Source organism: Aristolochia californica, unplaced genomic scaffold, assembly GCF_029961685.1.
Source record: "Aristolochia californica isolate CCGP_79_NKW_82.1479 unplaced genomic scaffold, dmAriCali1.0.hap1 SCAF_1, whole genome shotgun sequence".
Taxonomy (NCBI): Eukaryota; Viridiplantae; Streptophyta; class Magnoliopsida; order Piperales; family Aristolochiaceae; genus Aristolochia; species Aristolochia californica.
Genome location: NW_027181770.1, coordinates 4011561 through 4038864, shown reverse-complemented (window position 1 = coordinate 4038864; position 27304 = coordinate 4011561). Strand labels below are relative to the sequence as shown.

At 40.4% G+C, this 27304-nt stretch overlaps 5 protein-coding genes and 1 non-coding gene across 6 annotated transcripts; 4 read left to right on the top strand and 2 right to left on the bottom strand.

Annotated features, from left to right (window-relative positions):
* The first annotated feature begins 1505 nt into the window (after positions 1 to 1505).
* LOC137956512 (S-type anion channel SLAH2-like) lies at positions 1506 to 3855 on the top strand. The gene is made up of 3 exons (XM_068804039.1): positions 1506 to 2283; positions 2365 to 3167; positions 3300 to 3855. The coding sequence occupies exons 1-3, from the start codon at positions 1594 to 1596 to the stop codon at positions 3619 to 3621; spliced, it is 1815 nt and encodes a 604-aa protein (XP_068660140.1). The 5' UTR covers positions 1506 to 1593; the 3' UTR covers positions 3622 to 3855.
* An 8639-nt stretch (positions 3856 to 12494) lies between these two features.
* Positions 12495 to 13650, bottom strand: LOC137959311 (probable membrane-associated kinase regulator 6). Its single transcript, XM_068806721.1, has 2 exons — positions 12839 to 13650; positions 12495 to 12747 (listed from the first exon to the last, which is right to left on the bottom strand). Exons 1-2 carry the CDS (start codon positions 13518 to 13520, stop codon positions 12647 to 12649), a joined length of 783 nt encoding a protein of 260 aa, XP_068662822.1. The 5' UTR covers positions 13521 to 13650; the 3' UTR covers positions 12495 to 12646.
* A 988-nt stretch (positions 13651 to 14638) lies between these two features.
* Positions 14639 to 14711, top strand: TRNAV-UAC (transfer RNA valine (anticodon UAC)). The gene has a single exon. It is a non-coding gene; the product is annotated as a tRNA-Val (tRNA).
* Positions 14712 to 14876: 165 nt separating this feature from the next.
* On the bottom strand, positions 14877 to 18782 carry LOC137956505 (uncharacterized). The gene is made up of 4 exons (XM_068804031.1): positions 18275 to 18782; positions 17642 to 17794; positions 16192 to 16263; positions 14877 to 15605 (listed from the first exon to the last, which is right to left on the bottom strand). The coding sequence occupies exons 1-4, from the start codon at positions 18422 to 18424 to the stop codon at positions 14937 to 14939; spliced, it is 1044 nt and encodes a 347-aa protein (XP_068660132.1). The 5' UTR covers positions 18425 to 18782; the 3' UTR covers positions 14877 to 14936.
* Positions 18783 to 19544: 762 nt separating this feature from the next.
* LOC137943001 (delta(8)-fatty-acid desaturase-like) lies at positions 19545 to 21908 on the top strand. Its single transcript, XM_068788709.1, has 2 exons — positions 19545 to 19852; positions 19955 to 21908. The coding sequence occupies exon 2, from the start codon at positions 20006 to 20008 to the stop codon at positions 21362 to 21364; it is 1359 nt and encodes a 452-aa protein (XP_068644810.1). The 5' UTR covers positions 19545 to 19852; positions 19955 to 20005; the 3' UTR covers positions 21365 to 21908.
* Positions 21909 to 23812: 1904 nt separating this feature from the next.
* On the top strand, positions 23813 to 27054 carry LOC137942977 (G-type lectin S-receptor-like serine/threonine-protein kinase At5g24080). The gene is made up of 5 exons (XM_068788694.1): positions 23813 to 23964; positions 24289 to 25664; positions 25808 to 25988; positions 26098 to 26551; positions 26625 to 27054. The coding sequence occupies exons 2-5, from the start codon at positions 24413 to 24415 to the stop codon at positions 26961 to 26963; spliced, it is 2226 nt and encodes a 741-aa protein (XP_068644795.1). The 5' UTR covers positions 23813 to 23964; positions 24289 to 24412; the 3' UTR covers positions 26964 to 27054.
* The last annotated feature ends 250 nt before the right edge of the window (positions 27055 to 27304 follow it).

Genomic DNA, 27304 nt, shown 5'->3' with positions numbered 1-27304 from the left:
GATTCTGAATTGTCTCACCAATTTATTAAGCTTTGTCAAACCGGAAGGTACGGGACTTTACCTACCGAAAGGTTCTTCGTTGTCGATACTGTGAAGAGAACCTGAGAACGAGCTTCGATCTTCAATCTAAATAATTTCCAGGTACTCACCGTTTATGATAAGTCCATTCCTTCTGAAACTACTGCAGCTCTTTCATTCTTCGTTGTGTCCTCACGTATACAATGTGTGATTTCTTGGTGGCTATTTTTAACATCTGCTGGTTATACTCAACTGTTTAGGCTATTTAAATCTCGTTCTGACTTCTCTGATCGCGTCAAACTCTGTTTTAGGGATTCTGAAGCAAAATAATTAGTTTACAAGGTGATGATTCATGCCCACACAGAAAATATACGTTTTCTTTGGATTGATATTTTCTGATAACGTCTTGTGTTGGCTTTTAATCATTTCTTACCATATCATCGTCAAATCCTTCGATAAATAACCTTAACAGCTTGCGTCGATGCGCCTCAGAGGCTGTTTTCGTGGCTTTCTTTTATTGATTTCTCTCTGACACTTTGAAAATGGGAATTATATATCAGGATTGTCGTATCTTTCTCTTACTGAGCTCAGGTTTTTCATGATTTTATTAACCATGAATTGATGCAACGCACATGGCTTGTTTATTATTATTATTTTCGTTTTTCTCCTAAAAATATACCTTTGAGGTTTATCAGGTCTGAACTTCGACTTCTTCGTTTTTAATATAAATAGCCTGGCGAAGTCCGTTTGGTCAAGATGGAGAGCTGGACGTGCTTGTATTCCTGCTGAAGAACTCTTTATCTCATTCAATCTGATTCCTCTGATCTTCACTAAACACATTGAAAGAGGGGGGCACCCTCCTTTCTGTTCCTTGTCCAGAGTACCAATCGCAGGTTCGGAAATTGGTATAGACTCGTAGGGTTCTGTTTAGAACAAATTTACTATATTTTTAGTATCAAGTACTTGCCTCTGCTTCTAGATTACCTTATTCTCCAGATTTGTTCTTAGAATCCATTTTTAGAGGTGATTTTACTGGACTTCTGGAGTATATAAAAATTCCTTTTTGTAAGAACTGCTTGTGGTTTGAAATGGGAAGTATTAAGGCTGATGATTGTTCTGTTGGTTCCCCTGTTGGATACTAATTGCTGTCTTTAGTAACTGCATACATGATCATCCCAAAACAAAGCTTTAATTGTTTCCCACTTCAACTTAGAAAGTGTCAGAATTCCAGATTATGCTCCGTTCTTCATTCTTTAGTATGAATATGGAGATCACGAATAGTGTTTATTTAGATAAGATCTTGTAATGCTTCAAATGTACATATACTCTTCCGTTTTCCCTGTATCCATCTGATTTCTTTTTAACCCACCAACCCTCTGCGCATCGAATGCAAGTGAACTGGCTTTAACATCGTTCTCTGTTTTCCGCTTGGCTTGATGACTGTAATGTAAGAGTACAAAACTCTATGAGGATGACAACGAGAATTCTGTTTTTAGGCTCTTTTCTTCTCTATTCTCTCTGCGATTGACTAATATACTCACCTTAAGATCTTTCTTGGTGCAGGTATTGTTTCCCATGGAAAGCATTAAGAAACATGAGAATTCAGCCAAGCAGGATTTCCCCGAAGAACTTCCCTATCTCTTCAATTATATAGAATCTAATGCTGTGACTGGCTTCGACGAGGAAAATGGCTTTGAGAATCATCGGCACCAACAAACCGCAACGGACTTTCATGACAATCCCGTTTCGACATCTACCCAGTCATCAAAGGCAGCTATGCAGCCTATTGATCCCATTCGATCGCACTATATCTCTGTCAGCGTGCCTGCTTCTCCAGGTGCACTCAGTGTGGAGCAAACAAAGAAGGTCCTGTTCCGCGATGATGTCGAAAGGAATCTTGATAAAAGGTTAACGGACTTGAATGCACGCTCTTCACCTGCTAATATTCCGAAGCCGGAAAAGACCAAGTATTACTCACACTCAATGCCTTCGGGAGCTTCATATGTACAGACAAATACCCAGGGAAAGTCAGTCTACCGGACACAGGAACAGCAGAATTTCAGTAATCATAGACATGACGACTCCAACTATGAGTCCTTCAAGACATGGTCTGGAAAATTGGAGAGACAGATATCACAGCTGGTAACTAGAAAACCTCAGACGCCAAGACCAGAGAGCGGCCCTTCACGAACCACTCAAATAGAAGCTTTACCCGTTGATCGCTTCTTTGATGCTTTAGAAGGCCCTGAATTGGATACTCTAAGGGTATGTTGATTTTTACTCCATTGGAAATAAAAAGCATACTCTTAAAAGAATTTCTAACCTTGTACTGGTACTTTGGTTCAGGCTTCGGAGGAGCTGGTTCTTCCACAAGACAAGCAGTGGCCATTCCTAATGCGATTCCCGGTCTCTTCGTTTGGTATCTGCCTTGGCGTCAGCAGCCAGGCTATCCTCTGGAAAACATTGTCCACATGCCAGTGCACAAGGTTCCTACATATCCACCCGGATGTCAATTTAATCCTCTGGTGCATTAGTGTAGCTCTTACAGTGATCATAGCCTGCATCTATTCTCTCAAAATGACTTTCTTCTTTGAAGCAGTCCGGCGAGAGTACTACCACCCCATAAGAGTCAACTTCTTCTTCGCCCCATGGATAGCCTTGCTCTTCTTATCCCTCGGCTTGCCACCTCGCATAGCCAAAACCCTGCCTGCCTTTACGTGGTATGTGCTCATGACTCCAATCTTATGCCTGGAGTTAAAAATCTATGGACAATGGATGTTTGGAGGTCAAAGAAGACTCTCTAAGGTGGCCAATCCATCAAACCATCTCTCAATTATTGGGAATTTTGTGGGATCGTTACTAGGTGCCTCCATGGGGCTGAAAGAGGGACCCATTTTCTTCTTTGCTGTGGGTGTAGCCCACTATGTAGTCCTCTTTGTGACGCTTTATCAGAGGCTCCCTACCAATGAGACTCTCCCGAAGGAGCTCCATCCTGTGTTTTTTCTGTTTGTTGCAGCACCCAGTGTAGCTTCAATGGCATGGGCAAGGCTTCAAGGGAGCTTCGATTACGGGGCCAGGATCGCATACTTCATCGCCCTGTTCCTTTATTTTTCTCTGGCCATTCGCGTGAACTTCTTCCGAGGATTCAGGTATGATCAACTCTCTAATGCACCAAATTCTCTCCCGGTCCTCCCAATAGCCAAGTCAGTCATTTTTACATGTATTTGGCGGGTCTTGAGTCATGAAACTGATGATGCTATCGCGTCTCATTTATATTACAGGTTCTCGTTGGCTTGGTGGGCATACACTTTTCCCATGACAGGGGCTGCTATTGCAACCATCAAGTACGCGGCGGAAGTCCGGAACCCTGTCACACAGGCTCTGTCGACTCTCCTCACCGCAATATCTACCTTCACCGTCACGGCACTGCTTGTCACCACTGTCGTCCACGCATTTGTGCTTCGGGACCTCTTCCCTAATGATATTGCCATTGCGATTAGTGACAGACGTCCCAAGGGAAAGAAGCACTCGCATCATAGGTCCGCTAGTGCAGATGCGAAAGACATTGAAGCGAGTCGGGAGAGGAGCATACATAGCTTCTAACGAGAAAGCTCCAGCTTCTACGCTTCCGCAGGATTTGGGATAACGAACTCCAGGTCTCATCTGGGGATCAGAGACGAACTTCACCATGAGCGTGTGGATACATTAGCAGAAGTAAACTGTCCAGCCGTGAGCTTTACCTGAAGATGGATGTCATGATACAAGTTTACCCATAAATTTTGTAATATATGTATGTGGTAAATATAATGTATCCATGTACAAGAGGAAGGTAAATACAGTGTCATATACATAAATGTATTTCAGCCATTTATTTGTTCAGTCCAGATCACATCCAAGAAATTTTCAGTCCGATACTAGGGGATGGAAAACCTTTAAATAGGAGAAATAGAAACAAAATCTCCTTAAAATGAAAAAGATCAAGCTTTTGAAACAACTCACTCTTGTTCATTAGAGGTATGACTTCTGTTTGCTTAGGGATGGTTTTTTTTTTCCACAATAAATAAGAGCGGGTCATTTTAGAGGCTTGCTCTTTATCATCGCTTGGCAGATTTCAAGAAGGGAATAGTTAGAGCTTGATTTTGAGCCTTCTCCCTCACCTCTTCTTTAATTATATCTCATGTCACTCACTAAATTACATATAATGTCGCTATCTTCTTTAATACCCCGCTTAAGCTGGTGAGAAAACATCAAAGATTCCCAACTTGGAATATGTTTCTCATAGAGTTTTTTCAACAATGGCCTTTGTAAAGATGTCTACAAGTTGATTCTTGGATGGAATGTACTACATGGATATCACACCAGCTTGCAACTTTCACGAACAAAGTGACAATGTATCTCAATGTGCTTTATTCTTTCATAAAAGACCAGATTAGTTATGATGTAAATAGCAACTTGATTATCACAATGAAGCTGCATGAGTTTAGTTATAGAGAAACCCAACTTAGTCATGAAGGATTTGAACCACAATTGTTCAATTATTGTATGCGCCATAGACTTATACTCAACTTTCGTACTTGACATTACCACCACATTTTGTTTCTTGCTTCTCCATGCTACTAAATTTCCTCCAACCGTTGTATAATAGTCAGAGGTGGATTTCCTATTATTTGGAGAACCAACCCAAATTACATCAACAAAGCCCTCAATATTAATATGTCTATGGCATTTAAATAATACCCTGGTCTTGGACTTTTTTTTTAAAGCACCAAAGGATCTTTTTCAATGCTATCCAATGAGATTGTTGAGGTTGATGAATGAATTAACTGATAACACTTACTCAACAAGATATATCCAGTCTTGTAGCTACAAAATAAATTAGATTTCCAACTAATTTTTTAAACCACCCAACCTCAACATCATTGCCACCTTCGGTATAGAGTTTAACATTTGGCTCCATAGGTGTGTCAGTTGACTTACATTCGAGCATTCTTGTTTCTTGTAACAAATCAATAACATATTTTGTTTGTGACAACATTATGTCGTGCTAGATTGAAGGGCTTCTATAACTAAGAAGTATTTGAGGAATTCTAAGTCTTTTGTTTGAACTCCCGTGTTAAGTCCTCCTTGATTTGTTGAATACCAGTAGAATCACTATCCGTAATAACAATGTCATTAACATACACAGCCAGGTGGATCTTCCCTCGAGTGGTGTTTTTGATGAATACAAAATGATCACTTTCACACTTTTGGAATCCAAGTCGAGTATCAACCTTGGTGAACTTATCAAACTAGGCCACAAAGATTGTTTAAGCTTGTAGATGGCCTTTTTTAATCAACATACCTCTCCCCCTCAACCACATAACCAGGTAGTTGAATTATATATACCTCTTTTGAAAAACAACTGTATAGAAAAATATTTTTTACATCCAACTGATATAATGCCCATTTAAAAGTAGTCACAAGAGCTATAAGGACCTGAACAAAATTCATCTTGGCTATCAGAGAGAATGTCTCTTTATAATTAATGTCATAAAATTATGTATAACCTTTAGCAACTAACCTTGCTTTATACCAGGCAACAGTCCCATCGGGATTAGACTTCAGTGTAAACATCCACTTGCACTCTACAACTTTCTTGGAGGTTGGGAGAAAGGTCAAATCACAGGTGCAATTCTTAGACATAACTTGGATCTCTTCATCCATGACAACTTTCCACCTTGGATATTTTGAGGCCTCTTTATATGTACTAGGAACAGGTGAAGAGGAGACAACAAACAAAGATTAAACATAATAGAAAGATAATTGATGAGTGGAAACAATTGGAGGTTGGGTATAAAGTGGATAGTGATCCAATATTAGTAGTTCATGGTTCTTTTCAAAGGGTGATAGGTCGTATCTTATGCTGGACCAAACATAACTAGAGAGGATGGAGGAGAACTTACCTCAGGAGTATCAGGAAACTGCATAGGTGAGTGGTCGGCAAGAGGTGAGAGAGTGTCCTCATGTGGCTACTTATCTTGTGGAAGTTGGTGATCAATGAGCACACTTGGCTTGGGCATATATGCAGAAGGTGTAAAATTGGGAGGACAACCTGCTGAGAAGCATGGCTGGCCCTCAAAGAATGTGACATCAATGAAAACGAATGTTTTCTTTAGGACTAGTGAGTAATAGCTTTGAGAGAACATTTATTATGGTAAGGCTCCATATTATGAACAAAGGAGGTGCACCCAAACACACGTGGTGTCAATGGAAAGGGTGATAGATTATGAAATAATTTAGAGAAAGGTGTCTGACCATGTAGGGCATCTGGTTAATTAAAAAACACATCTTGAGAACTACATAAAGACAATAAAATTATGGGACATTCATATAGAGCATAATTATCCGACCAACTTCAACCAGATGTTTGTTTTTGCTTTCAGACACACCATTTTATTATGAGGTGTAAACATATGAGGATTGGTGGATAATTCCCTTTTTATGATAGAGGGATTAGAATTAAGAGGAGAAATATTTCTTTGCATTATCAGACCTAAATGTAATAACCTTTGTATGAAACTAAGTCTCTACCATAGTAAAAAATATAGCAAATATAGCAAATACTTTGGTCCTCTCTTTCATCAAGTATAACCATGCAACTCTTGTATGGACATAAAAAAAAACATGAAATATTTAGTTTGAGAAATATTTGGGACATTAATTGGTTCCTACACATCAGAATGAATTAAAGCAAATGGACTAGAAACAACGTTATTTTGCCTGAGTAAAAACGTAGCCTTGTGATGTTTTTCAAGCTCATAAAAGTCACATGACAATGTAGAAAGAGAATTAAGGGAAAGAGCTAATAACTTCAAATTTGGTAAAGAAGGATGGTCGAGCCTATTGAGCCATTTGGTTGCATCTATGTTTGTAATAGCTACAATTGTTAAGCTTGGAGGATTCATAAAATAAAAACCTCCTCCCTCATGGCCTCTACCAATCACCTATTTTGTCTTGATGTCTTGAAAAACACAATGAGATGGAAACAACGTACCAAAACAATTAAGTTGTTTCTTCAATTGATTGGCAGACACAAGACTAAGAGGAAACTGAGGTACAAATAAAACATCAATAAGTGAGCAAGATGGAGAAAAAGTTGATATTCCACTGTCTTGAATTTTGGTTTGGGAACCATCTGCAATGGATATAAACCGTTTCATAGTACATGGTGACACATTTGACAACTTATGTATATGACCAGTGAAGTATTTAGAGGCACCAAATCAATAATCTAAGATGAAGAGTTACTACTAGAATTTGAATCCAACGATAATGCACCTATAGTGGCAACAATGGTTCTAGTAGTCTTCTGAGGGGCTGCCATCATATTCTTGAATGTCTAAACTAAAACAAAGTTTTCTTCTAACAATGTCTTCCCTTTTGAGGGTTCATTGGATACTTCACTAGGAGCTGATGTGGTAGAGGTTTGATTGGCCTTAAAATAATCAGGTTCTCCATGTAAACACCAACACCTTTACCACATCAGCTCCTAATGAAGTACATTTCCTCTTCCTCATACCACAAAAAGTACATTTCCTTTGTTGGCCAATGGTAGAAGAATTAGGGTTGGTTTCACTACCTCCTCTTCCTTTATCTTCACCATATGACATGCTACATCTTCTTCTGTCATCTCTTCCTTTTCCTCTACCAGAATTGTTACTCCCTCTTCCTTGGAGAGTAATGTTGAATTCTCAACTTGATCAGCTGGAGTAATAGATACCTTAACTGGTATCCTAAGCCTTGTTGCACATACATCATTAAAAGAGGGTCTCGTTGAGGAGTTGATTACCTGATTTTTTGCAACATCCAAGTAATATTGTTAATTAGCAAGGTATATGGCAGATACAAAATCTTCACTTAGTTTTGCTTGAGTTGTTATGTTAGTTGAATATGGTTGAACAACTATTTATTCTTGAAGTAGACCTCGGAACCTGGCAAAATATTCAAGAAGATTTCCTTTGTGCTTTGTCCAACACATCTCCTGAAATACGTCATAAAATTTTTGAAGGTTGTCAGGTGTAGAACGTAATGGAAAACATGTATCCCAAATATCCTTGGTTGTTTTCAAATGAATAAAATTGTTGTGAACAAATTTTTCTATGCTATTAATTAATCAATTTATAAAAAACCATTTAACAGAATGAGACCAAGATGCATAGTTGTTCAAACCCTTGAGAGGAATAGTAAAAATTCTCAAGGGATTATGTTTGTTGAAATTTCAACCATTGAAAACAAAATCACAAGGACTTCCCTTTAAAAAAGACATGCAAACACACTTTGGACTAACCCTTATGGTAAATGATCAATCTTACTCAATCAACTAAACAAGTGCACAACCAGTAGATTGAATTCATGAACTAACACAAAACCATACGTGTGCAAGGCTTATCAATCTAAGGGCACAAGTATGACTTAACTAAAAAAAAAAACCTTATACCATTAAACCAACAATCTAAACAGCCTTATAACATTGATAATTAGGTTGAATATTTTAGAAAAAGTTGTTGAATTTGAGGGTAATTCCAAACATACCATGAATAAGATAACTTTCTAAAAAACTTGAAACCCCAACTTATGGTTTCATGAAACTAGAGAGAAAATAACTTGAGCTACAAGTGGAAATTTAATCCAAAATTTTAGAGGTTTTTTTACCTATCAAAATAAGGCAACAACAATGACTTTAAAAAAAACCGAATTCAACCATGATTTTGGCCATATTGCACTCTATTTTACATAGATTTAAGAATTGATTATAAAAACGAATGGGGATAGATTCTAACATGACAATGAATGAGTTTAGGCAATGAACAATTGACTTAACACACATATTTAATGTAGGGTCTTGCTGAAACTTGAAAAAAATAACACATTTATCTCCTGTAATGACTGAAATTTGATCCCCTTTGTATGCTTCAACACCTTAGAATATTTTTGCTTAAAAACCCTAGAATTTATGCTCTGATACCATATTAAATTCTAGGGTTCCATCACTAGAAAGTCTAGGTTTAAGGAGGAGAAGAGAGAGAAGAGAAAATAGAGCAAAGAGAGGAGAAGAGAGGGGACGAGTGTGAGAGAACTAGGGTTCTAAGAGGGAGTAGTGAGAGCACGATTTTGAGGTCTCTCCCTCGCCTCTTATTTATAGTTTGTGAGGTGAAAACCATAATACATAAGTAAAGAAAATGAACTTTAAGTTATTATATAATTACATCCCATATCACTCAGTCACTTAATTACATATAATATCATTATCATCTTTAACAATAAGAAAGAAAAAAATCTCAAGAAAATGGGGGAGGAATCTTACTATCCCCTCCTATTCTTTTGCTAGTGGAAATAGAAATTTCTGATGAAATATAGGATCCCTTTGATCTCATCATCTTGCAGAGAAAAAAATAAAGTTATAATTTTATTTAAAAAAATAAGTAAGAAGAATTTGTTACAAACAAAGCTTATAAATAAGATGAAAGATTTTAAAATCAAGTAAATGTTTGATGAATTTCAACGTTAAAATCCTAAAGCAAGAATAATGCATGTTAGCAATTTTAATTGTCCTTCCATTCGTAGTGACAAGGAGTTCAGATTGATATATCAAAAGCTCGAGATGAAAATTAACTGGTTAATCAAGCGTACAAACTCCAGCCCTTACTTTAAAATGGGAAACGAATTGCGAGATCGAGGGAGGATTTTGTGTATGCTGATCTAGTTGCTACCCAGCGCCAGTGTCCGATTTGAGGCCCATCCCAGCCGAAAATGCCTTAAATCCTCACTGGAAGAGACATCTTCTCAAGTTCGCTGCTCGCCTCGTTCAACCGCTGACAACCAAGAAAAGCGCAGAAGCTGAGACTACTGATACACGAGAGTAGCAACCAGTGACACTGGTTGATCAAGAAAAAGCTGTATGGAGAGAAAGGGAGATGGAGACCTGTGCTATGGGTGGTTGAAGAAGCGAGGGACATGGCGGAGACAAAAGTATTTATTGTAACAGTGACTTCCTCAGTCGAATGCCGATAGGAGCAGATTATGAGGCGCTAGGTCCCCACTTATCCTCCTCCCTATTGTCAACAATCTCTTTGGCGTCCAATGGAGCAGGATCGTAAGAGCTAGCTTCGTGGAGAAAAGCCAAGGGGCTCGCATACGAAGGTGTGAAACACTGAAATCGCCCAAGAAATGATGCTTTCACTACTAGGCATTTCTCCGAACACAACTTGTCCATGTCCCTCTGTTCCTCCCTGTCTTTCTTCCTTTCCACACTAACCCTGTTTCCGAGTTTTTCACTGTCATTGATCCAGTTCAAAATGTACGAATTACTGCCACCGATAGACATTATTGACAAAGGTCGTTGCTGCTGCCCACTGGTAGTCGAAGTAGTGTGCTCTTTGGAGCTTAGTTTCAAATTCGAGTTGCTTACTGTGAGCAGTAAGAGGTGACAGCGCGTTTCAACTCTCCAGGGGATGTTTCCACGGCTTCAGAAATCACGATTCACTCAGGACTGAGGAGATTGCCTTTGTAAGTAGAGAACTGCTCGTGAAATGGAGATACAACCACCCTGAAGATAAAATGAAAAGCTTAATAGGATTCATTACGTCAGGATAACCAAAAGCGAATTTTAAGGGTTCCCCTCCATTCCCATTTTGAGACAAACCAATCACCCAGAGCCATTCAGCCGCACTGCAGACGACATGAGTGGCTTAACGAGTTCTTCAGCAAGGTTCCAAAGAGGAGGGCCCTCCACAGGGGGCATCTAAAGGAACAGACTGGTTTCGGTCCCCGCCGTCCTGTTCAAAAAGAAACAACCGGTGACAATAAAACCCTCCCTGCCTTCAATAGATCAACCAAAGCAATCCAACAACATATTGGTAACAGAGACAAGAAGAGAGAGAAACACCGAGACAATGCTATCAGTTTCAACTCTAGCATTCGTCTCGGAATATATTTGTCTCTGTCCCCTCCATATGCATCGTCCCATGTGACTGTTTGTCTCTCTGTATAACACGCAATGAAACACCCAGTTCGAAATTCCTTACACACAATTCGCTGGTTATTTTCCAAAAGTTGGGTTTCATTTTTGTGGCGGAAACCGGTGGTTCCGGCCGATTCTTTCTAGTTTATTGCCACCTCCAGTAACAAACGTTGAAGCAGAGAAGATGTATCCTAAACCATGAGTTCACATTCTCCAATCATGGCGAGATATTATCTGTCCGGTTATTCTTTAATGGGATCAAATCTGTGCTGGCTACTGGGAAGTTGTACGTAGAGGATGAGTTACTTAAATCCGCTGTCGTGGGTCTCTTCCATTTCCGTCAGATGGTGTATTCATTTCGACAAGTCTGCAAATAGGATGTAAGATGGAAGGGAACAGTAAAAGGTGATAAATTCCTTTACGCAGATCGTTGAAGACAGAGAAATTCAGTGGAGAGACATCGGAGAAGAAGAAGAAGACAAGGTTGTCTTTTTTCATCAAGTACTGTGCCTGTCCTGTAATGCTTTAGCCCGTTGCTGCGGGACCACGCCCTCATTTCATGATTTCCAATTCATCTCGTTCAATTGTTACCACAATTCATTACAAAATTCAAAGTTCCTTAGACTTGTTTACCTCAAAAATTAAGCCAAAATGTTATTAAATGTGATGGAATAGATGGCCACATCTCAACATGAGACAGAATCAAAGTAGTATATTCATGTAGGACCCACATGAGAAGAGATTTTTTTTTAGCTATGTCTGCACATGAGACAGAAACATGGTCATCCATTCATGTAGCTTGGTTCCAATTCTAATATCATATATTAAAACGTGGAAGGAAAGGGGGCTCTCCCATTCTTGTGGCAACATTTGATAGTCTCTTAGCTTATATAACAATATCATGTATGAGAGACATTGCTTTCTGTGTATAAGGATGAGGATATGTACCTCTGGTGTCGTCTTCTTCGTCAATAACCTCAGACAAAAGAGAAGAGAAGAGTAGGCGAGTAGCCCTGTAGAGAAAAGAATTCCCAGATCATGCCCGCTTCGATTTTAACGAACTAAAAGGAAAATGGCGCCATTTCCGAAGAACACGCAAGAAAGTTTTGGTGCGAGGACTGAGAAGATGCATTGAAGGCTCTGAATCAAGCGACGGAGAATGAGCTATTGTCTCATGCACGTAGTTGTCCCATCACATGTACAAACCCAATTTTCTCGGACTTAACGTTAATGAAGATGCCCTGGTTTGTGGAGGCCTTTATCCAGCGCGACCGCCGATCTGAAACGTGGTACTGACCCACTTGCGTTTTATCCTCGGTCAGCCATTATTATTCCAGGCCGACGATTAAAAAGGATGAACTGGAGAAATTTCTATTATCAATGAATCCAACGCAGAATCGATGCTTCTCTTTTCTTCAAGTAGTGAAGAGAATTATTTTGTGTGAGAAAGCCACGTTTTCATGGCTAACAGCGTCTACAAACCTTCCCATTGCCATTAAATTGAGAAAAAAAAAAAAAAACTGTACAAATCATCTCCGTTTCATCTTGTTACCAGACAAAATGAGAAAACCCAGAATCAAGAATAGGAGAGAAAGCAGTGAGAAAAGAGAATAAAAAAAGGGGGAAATTCTAAGCACCGTCCCCATCGTCTTCTCCTTGTCTATCTTCGCACGCACTCCTTCCTCTTAAATTGTCCGGAGTCATTGTTCTGGATCCATGCTCCTTTTTTTCTGAAACAAAGGGAAGTTCCATAGCATGATATATATAAATTAATACTAATTATAATAAGAGAAAACAAATTAAGAAGGCAAGGCAACCTACCGATAGATTTCTTGCAGTGGAGAACGGCCTCATAAATCGAACTCTCCAAGTCGGCATCAAAAAGCACGTTATGATGAGACAAATCGGCGGCAGAGAAGGCACTGCTCGTCCTCGGAGTTGTTGCGCACGACTGGTGGACGCAGCTGTGTGAAGTGGGTTCAACCTTTCCCCCCTGTTTCATTCTTTTTCCCATCAGTCTCCTGCACGGAGGCCTCAAAAAGCCCAAATACTTTCTCACAATCCGCTTCGAACATCTCTGCCATCTCCGTAACAGAGGGTAACGAGCTCGTGCGCGGGAGACGGCCAATTTGTAGGAAAATTCGGATGCGGTAATGGGTCCGGAGTCGAGGTGGGGAGGGCCACCTTGGACGACCGGCCCATCTGATGGTTGGGGTAGATGGAGAGGAAGGAGAAGACCGTTGGAGAAGATTTGGTCGGCGTGAACCAAAGGGAGAGGCTGATGAGAGTTGGGTAAGGTGAAGTTGAAGTCCTGCGCATCCATGGAGGATCTCTTGAAAGACATCAATCTGGGGTCCATTTCTATGTAAGAAGCCTCATCGAATGAGTCGAGGGATGGTCTTAGAGAGCCTTCGAGAGGATGCAGTGAAGGTTTGAGATTGACTAACCAGCTGTAGGAGAAGCTCTCGTTGGCGAGTTGTTGTAAGCCATCCATGGCCTGCATCTTCCGTCGACGACTAACAAGATCGTGGTTCTTCTCCTCTTGTTTCTCTGTATCTTCTGCTTTCTTCTATTCGCTAGAAAACGGAAAAAAAGAATTTTTTTTTTTATTTGAAATGAACAGGTTGCCTACAGAGAAGGACGAAGAGCGGTGAAGTGAAGAGAAAGAAAGAGAGCGGAGGTTGCAGAGAGAGGGAGAGGGAGAGGAAACGAATATAAAGACGCTGAATACCAAAAATACCCCCATGAACTGAACAGGTGCAGTAGCGACAAGTGTATATGTAACGTTTCTTCACTACCCAACGCCCAACAAGGTTCTTCCTCGCAGGTACAGAATGACAAATTTACCCTTTGCCTAACTGGTTTAAAGTAATTACTAATTATATCTTCTAATACATGTAACGCCAACCTCCTTCCTTATTCTAATCAAGTCTTTTAACCTCATAAACCCCAACTCCACTAATTTTATGTAATTGTTTGGTCTCTTCTAAATCTTGATTGGTGGTTCATAATTAATTTATGTACCATGACAGTCGAGAGAGATGCCTTATGTAGATAATAAACCTATTACAAGGAAGGAGTGAACCACTTTGATGTGACTTTTAATCCACTTAAGACAATGATAAAATGGACCCCCTTGAACCATTTCAAATATTGATTTGTATATGTTTTTGGAAGGCCTTCCTTAACCCTACAAAGTTTCGAATTTGTCGGCACAAGTTCGTTTTCTTATGATTGAGAGGACACCATTGACTATAAGGAAACGATCGGAGCATTATCAACATACACAAATTGAGTGATAAATCTATATTTTGAACATTGTATCCACTTCTAAGCATACGAACGGGTTGAAGTTGGTATATGTTGGTTTAAGGTTGATTTTTAACCTATTCCTTGCAAACAACTTGTTTGAGTAAACCTCATTATAAGAGAGTCATTTCAATTTTTAAGGTTAAGAATCAGTAAATTATTCTATTTATTTACCCAATTACCCGTTTGATAAATAACTTATTCCTCATTCATATACCAATATCTCATAAACGGAACAATAAACACAATTGTTTGCATTTAAAAATCTACTGCTAATAAATAAAATACTCTTGAAATATCTTATAATCAAATGGTGCTGTGGTGTAGTGGTTATCACGTCAGTTTTACACACTGAAGGTCCCCAGTTCGATCCTGGGCAGCATCATGTCCCTACGCTATCAAATTTTTTAGCATTTTCCATTAAAATCAAAGTTCTTCAACGCAAAGGTAAACTAGAATCAAACAGTAAATCTTTTTAAAAAAACTAAGCTAAAAACAATGAGTACCAATCAGAGGAGAGCGTTTCGATTTTCTTGTGAGTCTTCCCATGTCGAAAAAATGCTTATTTTATACCAAAAGTAGAAAAATTATGATACAAAAATAGCACGACTTATTTCATTAGATCCAGGAAGACAAATCCATTCCAGAGGCTATGCAACAGTATAGATGCAAATAAGTTCTTCGAGCGGGCAAAGACAGCGCCCATCACCACCCCGAGAAAGACCAGGGGCAACATCCTCTGTGCATTAAAATGTGCCAGTGCAAATGCAACTGCACTTACTAATATGGAGCACCACACTGGTATGTATCTGGTTAAAGAAGGCAGCAGAAATCCCCTAAATATAATCTCCTCCCAAACTGGTGCGCACACTGAGACAACAACTGCATAAAGAATCATTGCAACAGGATCTCTTGCCACAATGGACTGCTCTACACTTGAGGCTCCCACTTGAGAAGTTGGTAGTGTAGGCAACAGATTGATGTTGAACTGTGAGAGTCGGTTAACCAAAGGGAACAAGAGGCACCCTAGTCCCACATCTAGCTGCCAATTCCCCTTCAGACTGACCCAGAACCAATTGGCAGGAAGAGGACGAAACCTTGAGAGGCATCGGTGAAGGATTGCAATTCCCGCTAGACCTTCAGCTACATCTGTCAGTAGGCTGTATAAAGCTTGGCCTCTGTATGTCAATGTTTCCTTGCTAAAACCAGCTGTGTGAGCCAGAAATGGAATGATCCATGATCCAACAAACCAAAAAGAGAAGATCCAAAGAAGCATGACCTGCAGTTATATGTTTTTAGACAATTAGTCAAAAAAAAAAAAACAACTACCTTCTCTTCCAACATAAATGTATATTGAAATAGGTTATATGTGCCACAGCCTATCTTTTTTTTCAAAAGAATCAGCCAGGATCATGCATTGCACGTAATGATGTGGGCCATGAATGAAGCATTGCAGTTGTTCACATTCCAGCAAATTAAAATCACAAAATTTGAAAGTCTCAAATCCCCAACTTAAGTGATTCTCATCCAAAATGTATTTATTTTTCTAAAAAGAGTAGGTTCCCAAAGTGGGATACATTTTATTAAAACTCACTAATCTTAGGTGGGCAATTGCATATCTGATGCAGTTGATACACAGTTTATCCTCCATCTAGAATAAAGATCAAAGACGAGTGCAAGGTAACATAACAATCATGCACATGCAGGTTTGCAGCAAATTTTAGTAAAGCACAACCGGTAAATAATTATTTCTGTCAATGAAAAAGCTTATTTTATGATTACTTTTGTCATGAAAAAGCTTATTTTTTACGGCATTTCCATCCAGAGCCCCATGCAAAGTAATGTTTTGAGGGAGAGCTTCATACCTGGAGGACAGTCTCCACTGTCCAAGGTACAGTCCATGCTTCTCCATGGTTTCTGAAGAATGAATTTACTGCCTGAAACAGGATCAAGCTAATGATTGAACATATTTTGTTACACTGAAATACTAGAAACATCATACCTCATGATATTAAATAGCATATGTCCATTCAATTCTTAATCCCCGGGATAGTCAAAGAACATTTTACTTTTTTCATTGAAATGGCAAAACATTGTGAGGGCCCGAACCAAAAAAGGAAACAACAGTTAGGCAGGGGAGTCTCCAATGAGGAGAAATGGAAAGATTGCATGTGATACAAAATTTTCAAGTCTATCATTGCATGAGAGAGAGAGTAAAACCGACGCGCCACCTAAGAGCACTTAAGCCTATGAAAGCATTATCATCTAATTTGCTCCATTGACGAAAATCCAATGTACACATTCACCAGCCTCATAGGTGTACCACTTACCACAACCTTACTTGAAAAGAGTACAACTTATCCTAATCAAGGAGTCAATGTTAGCCTGAAAACACTGTCAAGAAGGCATAACCTTTCTTGGGGCTCCTCTCCTGAAGTAAAACATCAGACATTCTAGATTGTGATGAAGTAACCTTTCTTTTATATTATTTTTTGTAGCAAGAAGTTAACACATGATTTGCCATATTACTGATACATATCACATACCAGGCAATTCATATCAGATTTCACAGTCAATATAGGGAGTATTAGCAACACAAGTCCATGCAGGATTAATACTTTCAGAAAAAAATGAATATGTCTCAGAATTTTGGGTACTTGGTATTATACACAATATCACATACTTTAAACTGGACCTTACATTAAACAAAGGCAATGGAGAAAGGGCTCATTACTTACGCAAAAATTAAAATTAAAGAAAAGAAAAAGACAATTGAAGCACCCTGCTACACACTCATATATCCAAATGTATGTAAATGTCATTCAAGTCTTAAAAGACTAATAGAGAAGTGTCAATAGAAGCTACTAAATTAGATAATGATTCTTTGTATTGGCTAATCAACCAAAACAGGCCACTAGAAACAACTTTGACTGAAAAAGTGTGTGTGACTAATCAATGATTGGATGTAACACCTCGATGGAAAGAAATGTGAAAGAATGCCTTGTGTTAGTTTTGATCAATTAGGTGAAATATCTAACTGTTCTCCACCCATTACTGAGAACAATAACAAAAATTTGTTCATTGAATTCCACTGGAAATCCCATCCATGACAATGTTACCATACCATCATTAGGTTCAAGGGAATTAAAGTAACATCAAACTCCAATAAAAGGTCTTGCTGCTTGAAACATGTGTCCATGTGAATGAACTCAACCTCTTTTTTCTTTTCTTCCATCCAATAAATCCTAATCCAGTTGTAACAGAATGGAAAACCATTAGGCAGTACAAGACCAAAAAATACATATAATATACTACCTTTTGAAAATTTGAAACCCAACAGTTGCTTTCTGCTTTAGACTGATCCAACAGTGGCTTAATTGATTCCTCTGGAGCTTTATTTTCTAAAAACTCGGATTTGTTGACACTGGAGGATGGCTCTCGGGGCACAAAGCATGAAACTTTCCATTTCTACATCAAAGAGAACCAAAGCACGAAAAATGATAAGCACAAACACAGACCCAATAAAAAGGTGACAAATTGGTGAACCCGCCCCTTAAATTAACTTCAACAAAATTAATCAAGTTGAGATAGAGAGCAACTTACTTCTTTAAATACTGCCGTGCTAAACGGGGGAAAACTTAACGAGCACTTTTAAAGAAGAGAGAGGAACAAACAAAAAGAAAGTGTGCATAATCTAATAGTAGAGATATAAATAAAGTTGATGCAATCCGATTCTCGCAACTGATATTTATCCTTCGTGCTACGAATATTTACAGTGAATTCCCTAACAATTTGCATATTAGATTCGAATTTATTAAATTTTTTTTAAAAAGCACACTTTGCGATAAAACTTTTTCTCACATCACCTACTTTTATCTATTTCAATTCCAAATAAAATAAAATAAACAGAAAAATTGAAATAAATTAACATATTCTATTACGCCGTACCTTCTTCGGAGTCTTGGAAATGGACTCTAGAGAGCGAAAGTTCAGAAAGGCCGGCCCAAATATTCGAGAAGAATTGGAGAGCCTAACTCTTGAAATGGGAGGTAAAGGAAGGGTGTGACGGTGAGATATGGAGTGGCAAAAATTAGACATGAGCCAAGCGAGGGTATTACCGGATTATCAGAATCCGACGCTCATAACTCTTCTTCTGCATCGGAAAAAGGGAAAAGAGAAAACCTAGTCGGGAAGGATGATATTGACAAATTGAAGGGAAGAGATAAGGCAAACAGGGAGGGCGGCGGCGGCCTCGGCACGGTAAGTCAAGCCAGCCCCAGTCTTCGTCACTGCCACCCGGAAAGAGAAGAGAGCACAAACTGACTTGTAGTATGCGAATTGATGGAGAAGCAGCTGGCCTGCACCTCCTTCCCTTCTTCTTGGGTCCTTCCTCTCTCCCCCTGACGACGGAGCGAAGATTGAACGGGGTGGCCAGAAAAGTAAGCAGTAACTAAGCTACCTGGAGTGAGACTCACTGATTAGTTCTTTTTCTTCTCCCTATCAAACTCGGAACTCGAATTGCAACTACGAAAAGGAGTTGCGAGTCCCGAGTCGTGGGACAAGCATCGAGTTGGCCCTTTCCATTACCATACGGCCCATAAGAAATAGATTTTATGATATCGGCCCAGTGGAGTATTTTCCAAGGAAACCCAATGAGCCGAAAGTCTCTAATACGGGCGTAATTAAAAAAAAAAAAAAAAAGGAAGGATTTTTTGTTAATTAGGTGATTAATTAGGCACGTAATTACGGTTACGGAGAGAATTAAGGGTGAATGTGAATGGTTGGTGAAGGGCGGTTTGAGAAAGGGTGCGATTTACTGGGAAAGGGATCCCGTCCCCACCACGACGAGAAGATCCGAATATTATTCATGTGCTCTGACGAGACTTGAGCGGCAGAGGACAATCCGAAAGTATCTCCCACTTACGTCTTATAACTTAATGATTAAGAAATAGAAGAGGATTTTTATTAATTAAAAAAATGAGTTTTTTTCGCAGCGTAAGTGAATAATTTCGGTTAATTAGAAAAGATCTGGTGATAATGAAGGATGCTTTCGCTTTCATCTCTGACGGAGACAACCTGTTCCATCTCACCAACGGGCCCTCCCGGTTTTTCTCAAACACAGATATTTTTAATTTTCTATTTTTGGGAATAAATAAATAAATGGAGAAATTCCCGTGGTGCAACGATACCCTCTCGCTAGCCCTCGGCAATCGCTGAGCAACGCTCTCCACCCACCCCTTGTTACCTCCGCTATTGTAGCCGACTGGAATGGGAAATACCAGAGCGCTCAAGTAAATAGAGGACTCTGTTTCGGTTTTTTATCTCCATTCCTCTCTCCCTTTTCTTTCATCTTTCCTCTTCCACAAGTGAAGAAAGAAAGAGAGGAGGAACAGTTCCGGGGCCTTTGCTTTCTATACTTGTTCCCTCCTTCTCTCTTCTTTCTTCTTCTCGTTTCTCACTCCAATTGCATTTCCGCGGTTGAAAACCAGACAGGGGAAGGAATTTGAACCCGCTTCGGTTCTTCTGGTGGGTTGGATCTTACTTTTTCTTTTTATTCTCTTTTCATGTTTTTGTTTATAGGCATGAGCCGCTGAAACTTTTTGTTTTTTTTTTTTTTTTTTTTTGCAGAGGATCAAAAGAAGAAAAAGGTTCCATTTTTTGTGTTGTTGTCTCTACAACATGTCAATCGCTAACGTGGAACGGGCTGAAAAGAAGTATATTTCCACCGAAGAGCTTCGGAAGCACAATAAAGCCGACGATCTCTGGATCGCCATTCAAGGCAAGGTCTATGACGTCACCCATTGGGCCAAGATCCATCCCGGCGGGGAACTCCCCCTCCTCAATCTCGCTGGTCTAGATGTCACCGATGCCTTCGTCGCCTACCACCCCGGCTCCGCCTGGAAATATCTCGACCGTTTCTTCGTCGCCTATCTCCAAGACTACCAGATCTCCGAAGTCTCCAAGGATTACCGCAAGCTTCTTGCAGACTTTTCGAGATTGGGTTTGTTCGAGAAAAAAGGACACGGTGTCTTCTTCTCTCTCTGCTTCATGCTCCTTCTCTTCTCCGTCGCCATCTACGGCATTTTGGCTTCAGAAAAGTTTTGGGTTCATTTGCTTTCAGGCGGACTCATGGGATTCCTTTGGATTCAATCTGGCTGGATTGGTCATGACTCGGGCCATTACATTGTTATGATAAATTCATCTTTTAACCGGTTTGCACAAGTTGTAACCGGTAATTGCATGACAGGAATAAGCATAGGATGGTGGAAAAGGAATCACAACGCCCACCACATTGCCTGTAACAGCTTAGATTTCGACCCCGACCTCCAACACATGCCTCTCTTCGCGGTGTCGTCCAAGCTCTTCAATTCCTTGACTTCATATTTCTATGAGAGGAAGATGAACTTCGATCGGTTTTCCAGGTTATTCATAAGCTACCAGCATTATACTTTCTATCCTGTCATGTGTTTTGCCCGTATCAATCTGTTTGCCCAATCCGTACTGCTTCTACTATCCAACAAGACGGTGCCCAACCGAGTTCAAGAGATTTTGGGCATTATCGTGTTCTGGATCTGGTATCCCATTCTCGTTTGGTATCTTCCAAACTGGTATGAAAGGCTACTGTTTGTCTTTGCGAGTTTTGCCATCACAGGCATTCAGCATGTTCAATTCTGTCTCAACCATTTCTCCGCCAGTGTTTATGTTGGTAAGCCTTGTGGAAACGACTGGTTTCAGAAGCAGACTATGGGTACAATCGACATTGCATGCCCCCCTTGGATGGATTGGTTCCACGGAGGACTGCAGTTTCAGATTGAACACCATTTGTTTCCTCGTTTGCCAAGATGCCACTTCAGGAATATTTCGCCCCTTGTCAGGGAGCTCTGCAAGAAGCATAACCTGCCCTACACAAGCGTGTCATTTTGGGAGGCAAATGTGATGACTTTCAAGACTCTGAGGACTGCAGCTTTACAGGCTCGGGATTTCACCAAGCCAATTCCCAAGAATTTGGTCTGGGAAGCTGTTAATACTCATGGCTGAGGTTTAGTTGATGATTTGAAACTACGTCTGACCCATGACATTTTTGCTCAACTCTGTCGTGAGATGGTTAGTCATTCATATTCCGGAGAATATATACTGCTGTTTGGGTTCAGATTAAACATTGTCAGTGCACTTACTTTGTTTGATCATTACTTGTTTATGCACAATAGTTATTAGTGCTTGTTTTCAGTTTGAGTTCTGTAGCTAAAATACTTTTCCATTGCGAATGTTTGTTGTTCTTTTTTTTTCACTCTGCCTCCTCTTTTGGATTTGCTTCTAGGTGGAATGTCAAGAACAACTTATCAAAGATATGTAACCTTTGAACTATTTCGTTTTTGGGGCCTTTTGGTTCACTCAATTGCTCCAATACATGGAAGTCAGGGTTTTGGTGTTATCACTGATCAGTTTCAGAAGCTCTGAAACTCTGTTTTTCGTTTTTGCTTTATTCCTTTATTCCAGTTTGAATCCTGTAGTCTTATCTACTACTTGAGATCACATTGGACCATGTTTATTTTTCTTATAATTGAACCTTTTGGTGTGACAACAGTATGCACACTCTCAAGTATTTAACTTATTTAAATTGAATTTCCATCTCTCTTCTGCAGGTCATTTAATTACCTATTGAACAATTAGTTTGCCTTAACCCCCTGAAACCTATCCCAATCCCCATTCTGGTGACTTTTATTTTCTGTCATTTCTTCTCCTTATGGAGTACATTTTTATCAGCACTACATGTTTTATGAGTAAACATACATCAGTAGACATGAAACCTCAAGAACCTTGACAAGAATGCCATCATCTAACCTCATGATCATCAGTTTCAGATGACTTTTCTTGATTTGGCCAAAGGATCTGAATCAAGGCATGGCTAACCTTTCACAGTGGACATGGCTTTGGTCATTCCTGTAAAAAATGGGATAATTTGGGATCTCGTTATCTTGCTCAATTTCATGGAAGAATGGATTGAAAACTGCCGTTTGAAAAAACTCCACATTACTTTTATGTTCTTTCTTCGTTGTTTGTTGTCCGTACACCAGTTGGAGAGAGAGAGAGAGAGAGAGAGAGAGAGAGCTTGAAGAGCTTTTTTTATCGATCTCTCAGAAAACTTTGGACATTCTTTGAATCACTTAGGTGAAACTACTGCTCTTCAATGAATGGGATGCTAACGCCTGAGCCAATCACCGACGTACACCAAATTCAATCGGAAATTGCTGGGTTCTGATAGAGCTCCTGTCCTCGTTTCAAAAGTCACAGTCGCAGATCAAGAATTTCCTTCGAAAGCGGCAAAAGAGAAACAGGACCAGGGGCAATTAAATGCCAAAAGACGAGGACTTCTTCCACCCATAGCCTGCATTGCCATCAATCGAACAAGCAGAGAAATGTCTGAGTGGTCCCCTCGATTCAATGTTAGTTGTTAGCAGTGCCAATCGTGTGGAAAAAAAGACTCTCGATTTTTTAAAACTCATCCCTTCACCCACCCTGCTTCCGTAAAAATGGTCAACACCAAAAGAAAGCAAAATCTACAATAACCAGGTCTTGATCATTATAATAAACTTCTTTTAAAGATATAGAAGTCAAAATTAGCTACTTGTGATCGTCCTTCCATCTTGCTTTTGCAAATCTTTTGAACATGTACGCTTCTGCTATCTCTGTAAAATGGGAAAACGGAGCAATGAGAAGAAGAAGAGTTCTGTCATTAAATTTTACTTTTATTCACCTTTGGACGGAAACGTTGTTACGAATTAAACCGAAGCAGTCGAAGCTGCTGTTCAGAACCAGAAGCTCTCTGTTGGACGGACAGCAGAAGCAAATGCTAAAACGTTCTATTTTTCTTTCTTCCGTCCACCCATCTCCATCTGATTGGGAACCACTAAATGCAGGCAAAGCAACCTCTTATTTATTCATACCATGAAAAACTTAATCGACTACGTGTCATGCCTATTCATCAGGTATTTTTGGCCATTTTCATTTCTGGCCGCCGGACATGAACTCTCCCATCAACACCTGTAACGGCCATGAATCCCAACAAATTACAGTTTGCCGCTTTTCAACGATTAGTTGAGCTACCATATGACACGTCTGATGGGTGTAGGTCCCGGACAAAATCCATGTCAACTACATTGGCTGGATCATAGTGGAGTCGGCCTATTCACTTGATCTATTGTTCTCTTTGCTCCTCAATTCTCAATCCTCCCGTCCTGCTTGCTACTCTACAAGAATGAACAACATGTCTGCTCATTTGTTTGGTTGCAGCAGATGAGAGAGGGGAAAGCAAGAATTGCGATCGATAATTACAATTAGAAATTCAAATCCCAATTCCCAAGTCTTATGGCTGCTGCAGCTCATTGTCTTCCCTTCTTCTTCTTCTTCTTCTTCTTCAGTGTGGCTTTCTTTCTGCTAATTGGTAATCGAGGGACTGTAGAGGCAGGTCGGATTCAATTGGGAACGAGACTGTCCGCCCGCGAAAACAACTCCTGGAGCTCCGATAATGGAACCTTTGCTTTTGGGTTTGCTCCCACGGGTTCACCGGATCAATTTCAGCTGGCGATTTGGTACGCCTTGCTTCCAGGCGATGTAACCATTGTTTGGTCTGCTAACAGGTGAGCTTCTTCCTCTGCTTACTTACCAGCTCCACAGTGCAACTGAAGAAATTCTGTTCTGCGACTCTGTCACTGCTTTATCGACAAATGCAGCATGTATGCTAATATTCTTTTGCTGTTTTATGGTTGTTTTTCCATAGTTGGACGCTGCATAAGGTACATGAATATTATTATGTTTCTTTCGTCCATCAGATTACATTAGCCATGACAGAAAAAAAAAAAGTTTTTTGTCTTGCTGCGTTGCTGCTATGTTTCTCTAAACAAACGCATTTCCAGGTCATTTGACTGTGTCAACGGTTTACTCTCCTCTACGTTCTTCTGTAGAAACGTTCCTGTAGGAAAAGATGCAGCAGTGGAGCTAGACACTAGTGGGAACCTTGTCCTTTCCGATCGGAATACCCAATTATGGTCCTCAAACACATCCGGCCATGGAGTCAAATTCGCAGTCATGTCGGATTCCGGCAACTTTGCCCTCTATAACTCCGACCTCCATTCAGTCTGGGAAACCTTCTCTCATCCCTCTGACACTCTCCTTCCTGGACAATCATTGACGGTTTCCCAAGAACTCACTACCCCAACGTCGCAGACTCAGGGCAGAGGTTACTACTCCTTAAAAATGCTTCAACAGCCCTCGTCTCTTAGTTTGGCTCTCACCTATAACTCCCCCAAATCCGACATCGAAGCTGATGCGGAGGAGGACTCGGCCTTCCCCCCGGAGCCTTACTCCAATTACTCCTACTGGTCCAGCCCGGAGATATCAAATATAACTGGAGAGGTGGTTGCAGTTCTAGACCAGTCTGGCAATTTCGGAATTATGTACGGATCAGATCCAGCCGGGAAGGTCTATGTTTACAAGAATGATGATCGAAACCATTCCTCATCCTCGTCTGTGATCAGTCGAGTTACCATCGAATCCAATGGGAATTTACGGTTGTATCGATGGGGGGAAATTAATGAGTCATACCAGTGGATCCCCGACTGGGCTGCGGTGTCCAATCCCTGCATGATCGCTGGCATATGTGGTAATGGGGTATGCACTTTGAAAGGTAGCAAGTCGAACACCTCCTGTTCTTGTCTACCAAGTGCATCTCCAATGCCACCTTCAGGAGAATGCGTATCCAACTCTTCCTCTCCACCAGGCGACTGTAACTCCTCCTCCCGTTCAACCAACAGCTTATCTTCCAAATTCAAGATGGTGAGCATGCAGCAGACGACTTATTACTTCTCGGAAGCATCGGTGATAGCAAACTACAGCGACATCTCATCGGGGCCAGACTGTGGCGAACCATGTCTATCTGACTGTGAATGCGTTGCTTCAGTCTATGGGTTATCCGAAGAGAAGACATACTGCTGGACATTGAGAAGTATGGTGTTTGGTGGATTGCAGGACCCAAGCTCCACTCTCTTCGTCAAAGTTGAAAATAATGGCTCACTGACTCCCAAGGGCGTAGACGGCTCTCCACCATCAGAAGTCTCCAATGCGACTCGACAGAAGGTCGTAGTTATCCCCATCGTTGTCTGTATGTCGATCCTCATTGCCCTCCTCTGTGTCTTGCTGTATTACAACATACACAAATCGCGATCGGATAAGGGGAACTGTTGTGTTGATAGCCGTTTGAGGGTGCCGGGAGCGCCAAGGAACTTCGCTTACCGTGATTTGCAGATAGCAACCAGTAATTTCTCTCAATTGCTTGGAGTTGGTAAGATCGATGGACTTCTCCTATACCATCTTAGTGAAAGCAAATTGGTTTCAGACTCCTGTGAGGATGTGACATTGAATTGAACTAATCACAATTCCACTCATGTAGAATTGATATCTCATCTCTTCAACTGTGTTTCGTAGGTGGTTTTGGGAGTGTATACAAGGGGAGCCTACTGGACGGGACCCTGGTAGCTGTGAAGAAACTGGAACGGATTTTACCACACGGAGAGAAAGAATTCGTCACAGAAGTAACCACAATTGGATCTATGCATCACATGAACTTGGTTCGGTTGTGTGGATTTTGCTCCGAACGAACCCATCGGTAAGCCCCCCTCTCTGCTTTGATTTCGTGGAGCTCGATCGCGCGCAATTGGAATCACTGATCTAAAGAAAAAGCATTAGTCTAAGTTAAATATGTTTCGATTTTCCAGTCTTCTGGTATACGAATTCATGAGTAACGGATCACTGGATAAATGGATATTCCCATCGTATAACAACCGGGGAAAGCTGCTGGACTGGAAAACTCGTTTTCAAATCGCAGTAGGCACTGCGCAAGGAATTGCATACTTTCATGAGCAGTGCCGGGATCGTATCATACATTGTGACATTAAACCGGAAAACATTCTTCTGGATGAGAACTTCTACCCCAAAATATCGGATTTCGGACTGGCAAAATTGATGGGGAGAGAACACTCCAAAGTGGTGACGATGGTCAGGGGCACCAGAGGCTACTTAGCTCCCGAATGGGTCAGTAATCGACCCATCACGGTGAAAGCCGATGTTTACAGCTACGGGATGCTGCTTCTGGAGATCGTAGGAGGGCGTAGAAACGTGGACATGTCTTTGGGCGCAGAGGATTTCTACTACCCTGGTTGGGCATTCAAGGTAAACGAATTGAACAGACGAAATCCATTTTTTTTTTTTTTTTTCCCAGATGGCTAAAACTCTGTCTGCACAGGAAATGACGAGCGGGAACGCAATGAGAGTAGCAGATAAGAGGCTGAACGGGAAGGTGGAGGAGGAAGAAGTAGCGAGGGCGATGAATGTTGCCTTTTGGTGCATACAGGAAGAGGTGTGGATGAGGCCTTCAATGGGAGAAGTGGTGAAGATGTTGGAAGGATCGGTTGAAATGCATACGGCGCCGATGCCTCAATCGGTGCTAGAGCTGGTTGAGGAAGGGTTGGATCATGTCTATCTGGCGATGAAGGGGGAATTCAAGCACCATAGCTCCTTCACAGTTGATCTCAATACATCTTCACAAGCCACCTGCAGCTACTCCACCATGTCGCCCAGATGAATATTAATTAAATAAAATAATTTAATATTTTTAATAAATCACTTTTATAATATATTTTTATTTTTATTTTTAAAATCAATTTCAATTTGTATACATGTAATATTTTATAGCTGATTTAATTATAAAATTAATTATTTAAATTCAAGTTATTATCTAGTTTGCCCAACTAGGCCCCACGGCCCCCCTAGACAGTTGACAGGTGTCCTAGTTGCTAATGGTCATGAGCAAGCGTTGAAAAGACATTTCTAACCTTCCAAGATCAAGCGTGAATAATCTCCATTATCTATTTCCTTTTAAGACTTATCCAAATCGATTTCCATCGTGAAGACCTCAGAGACTCG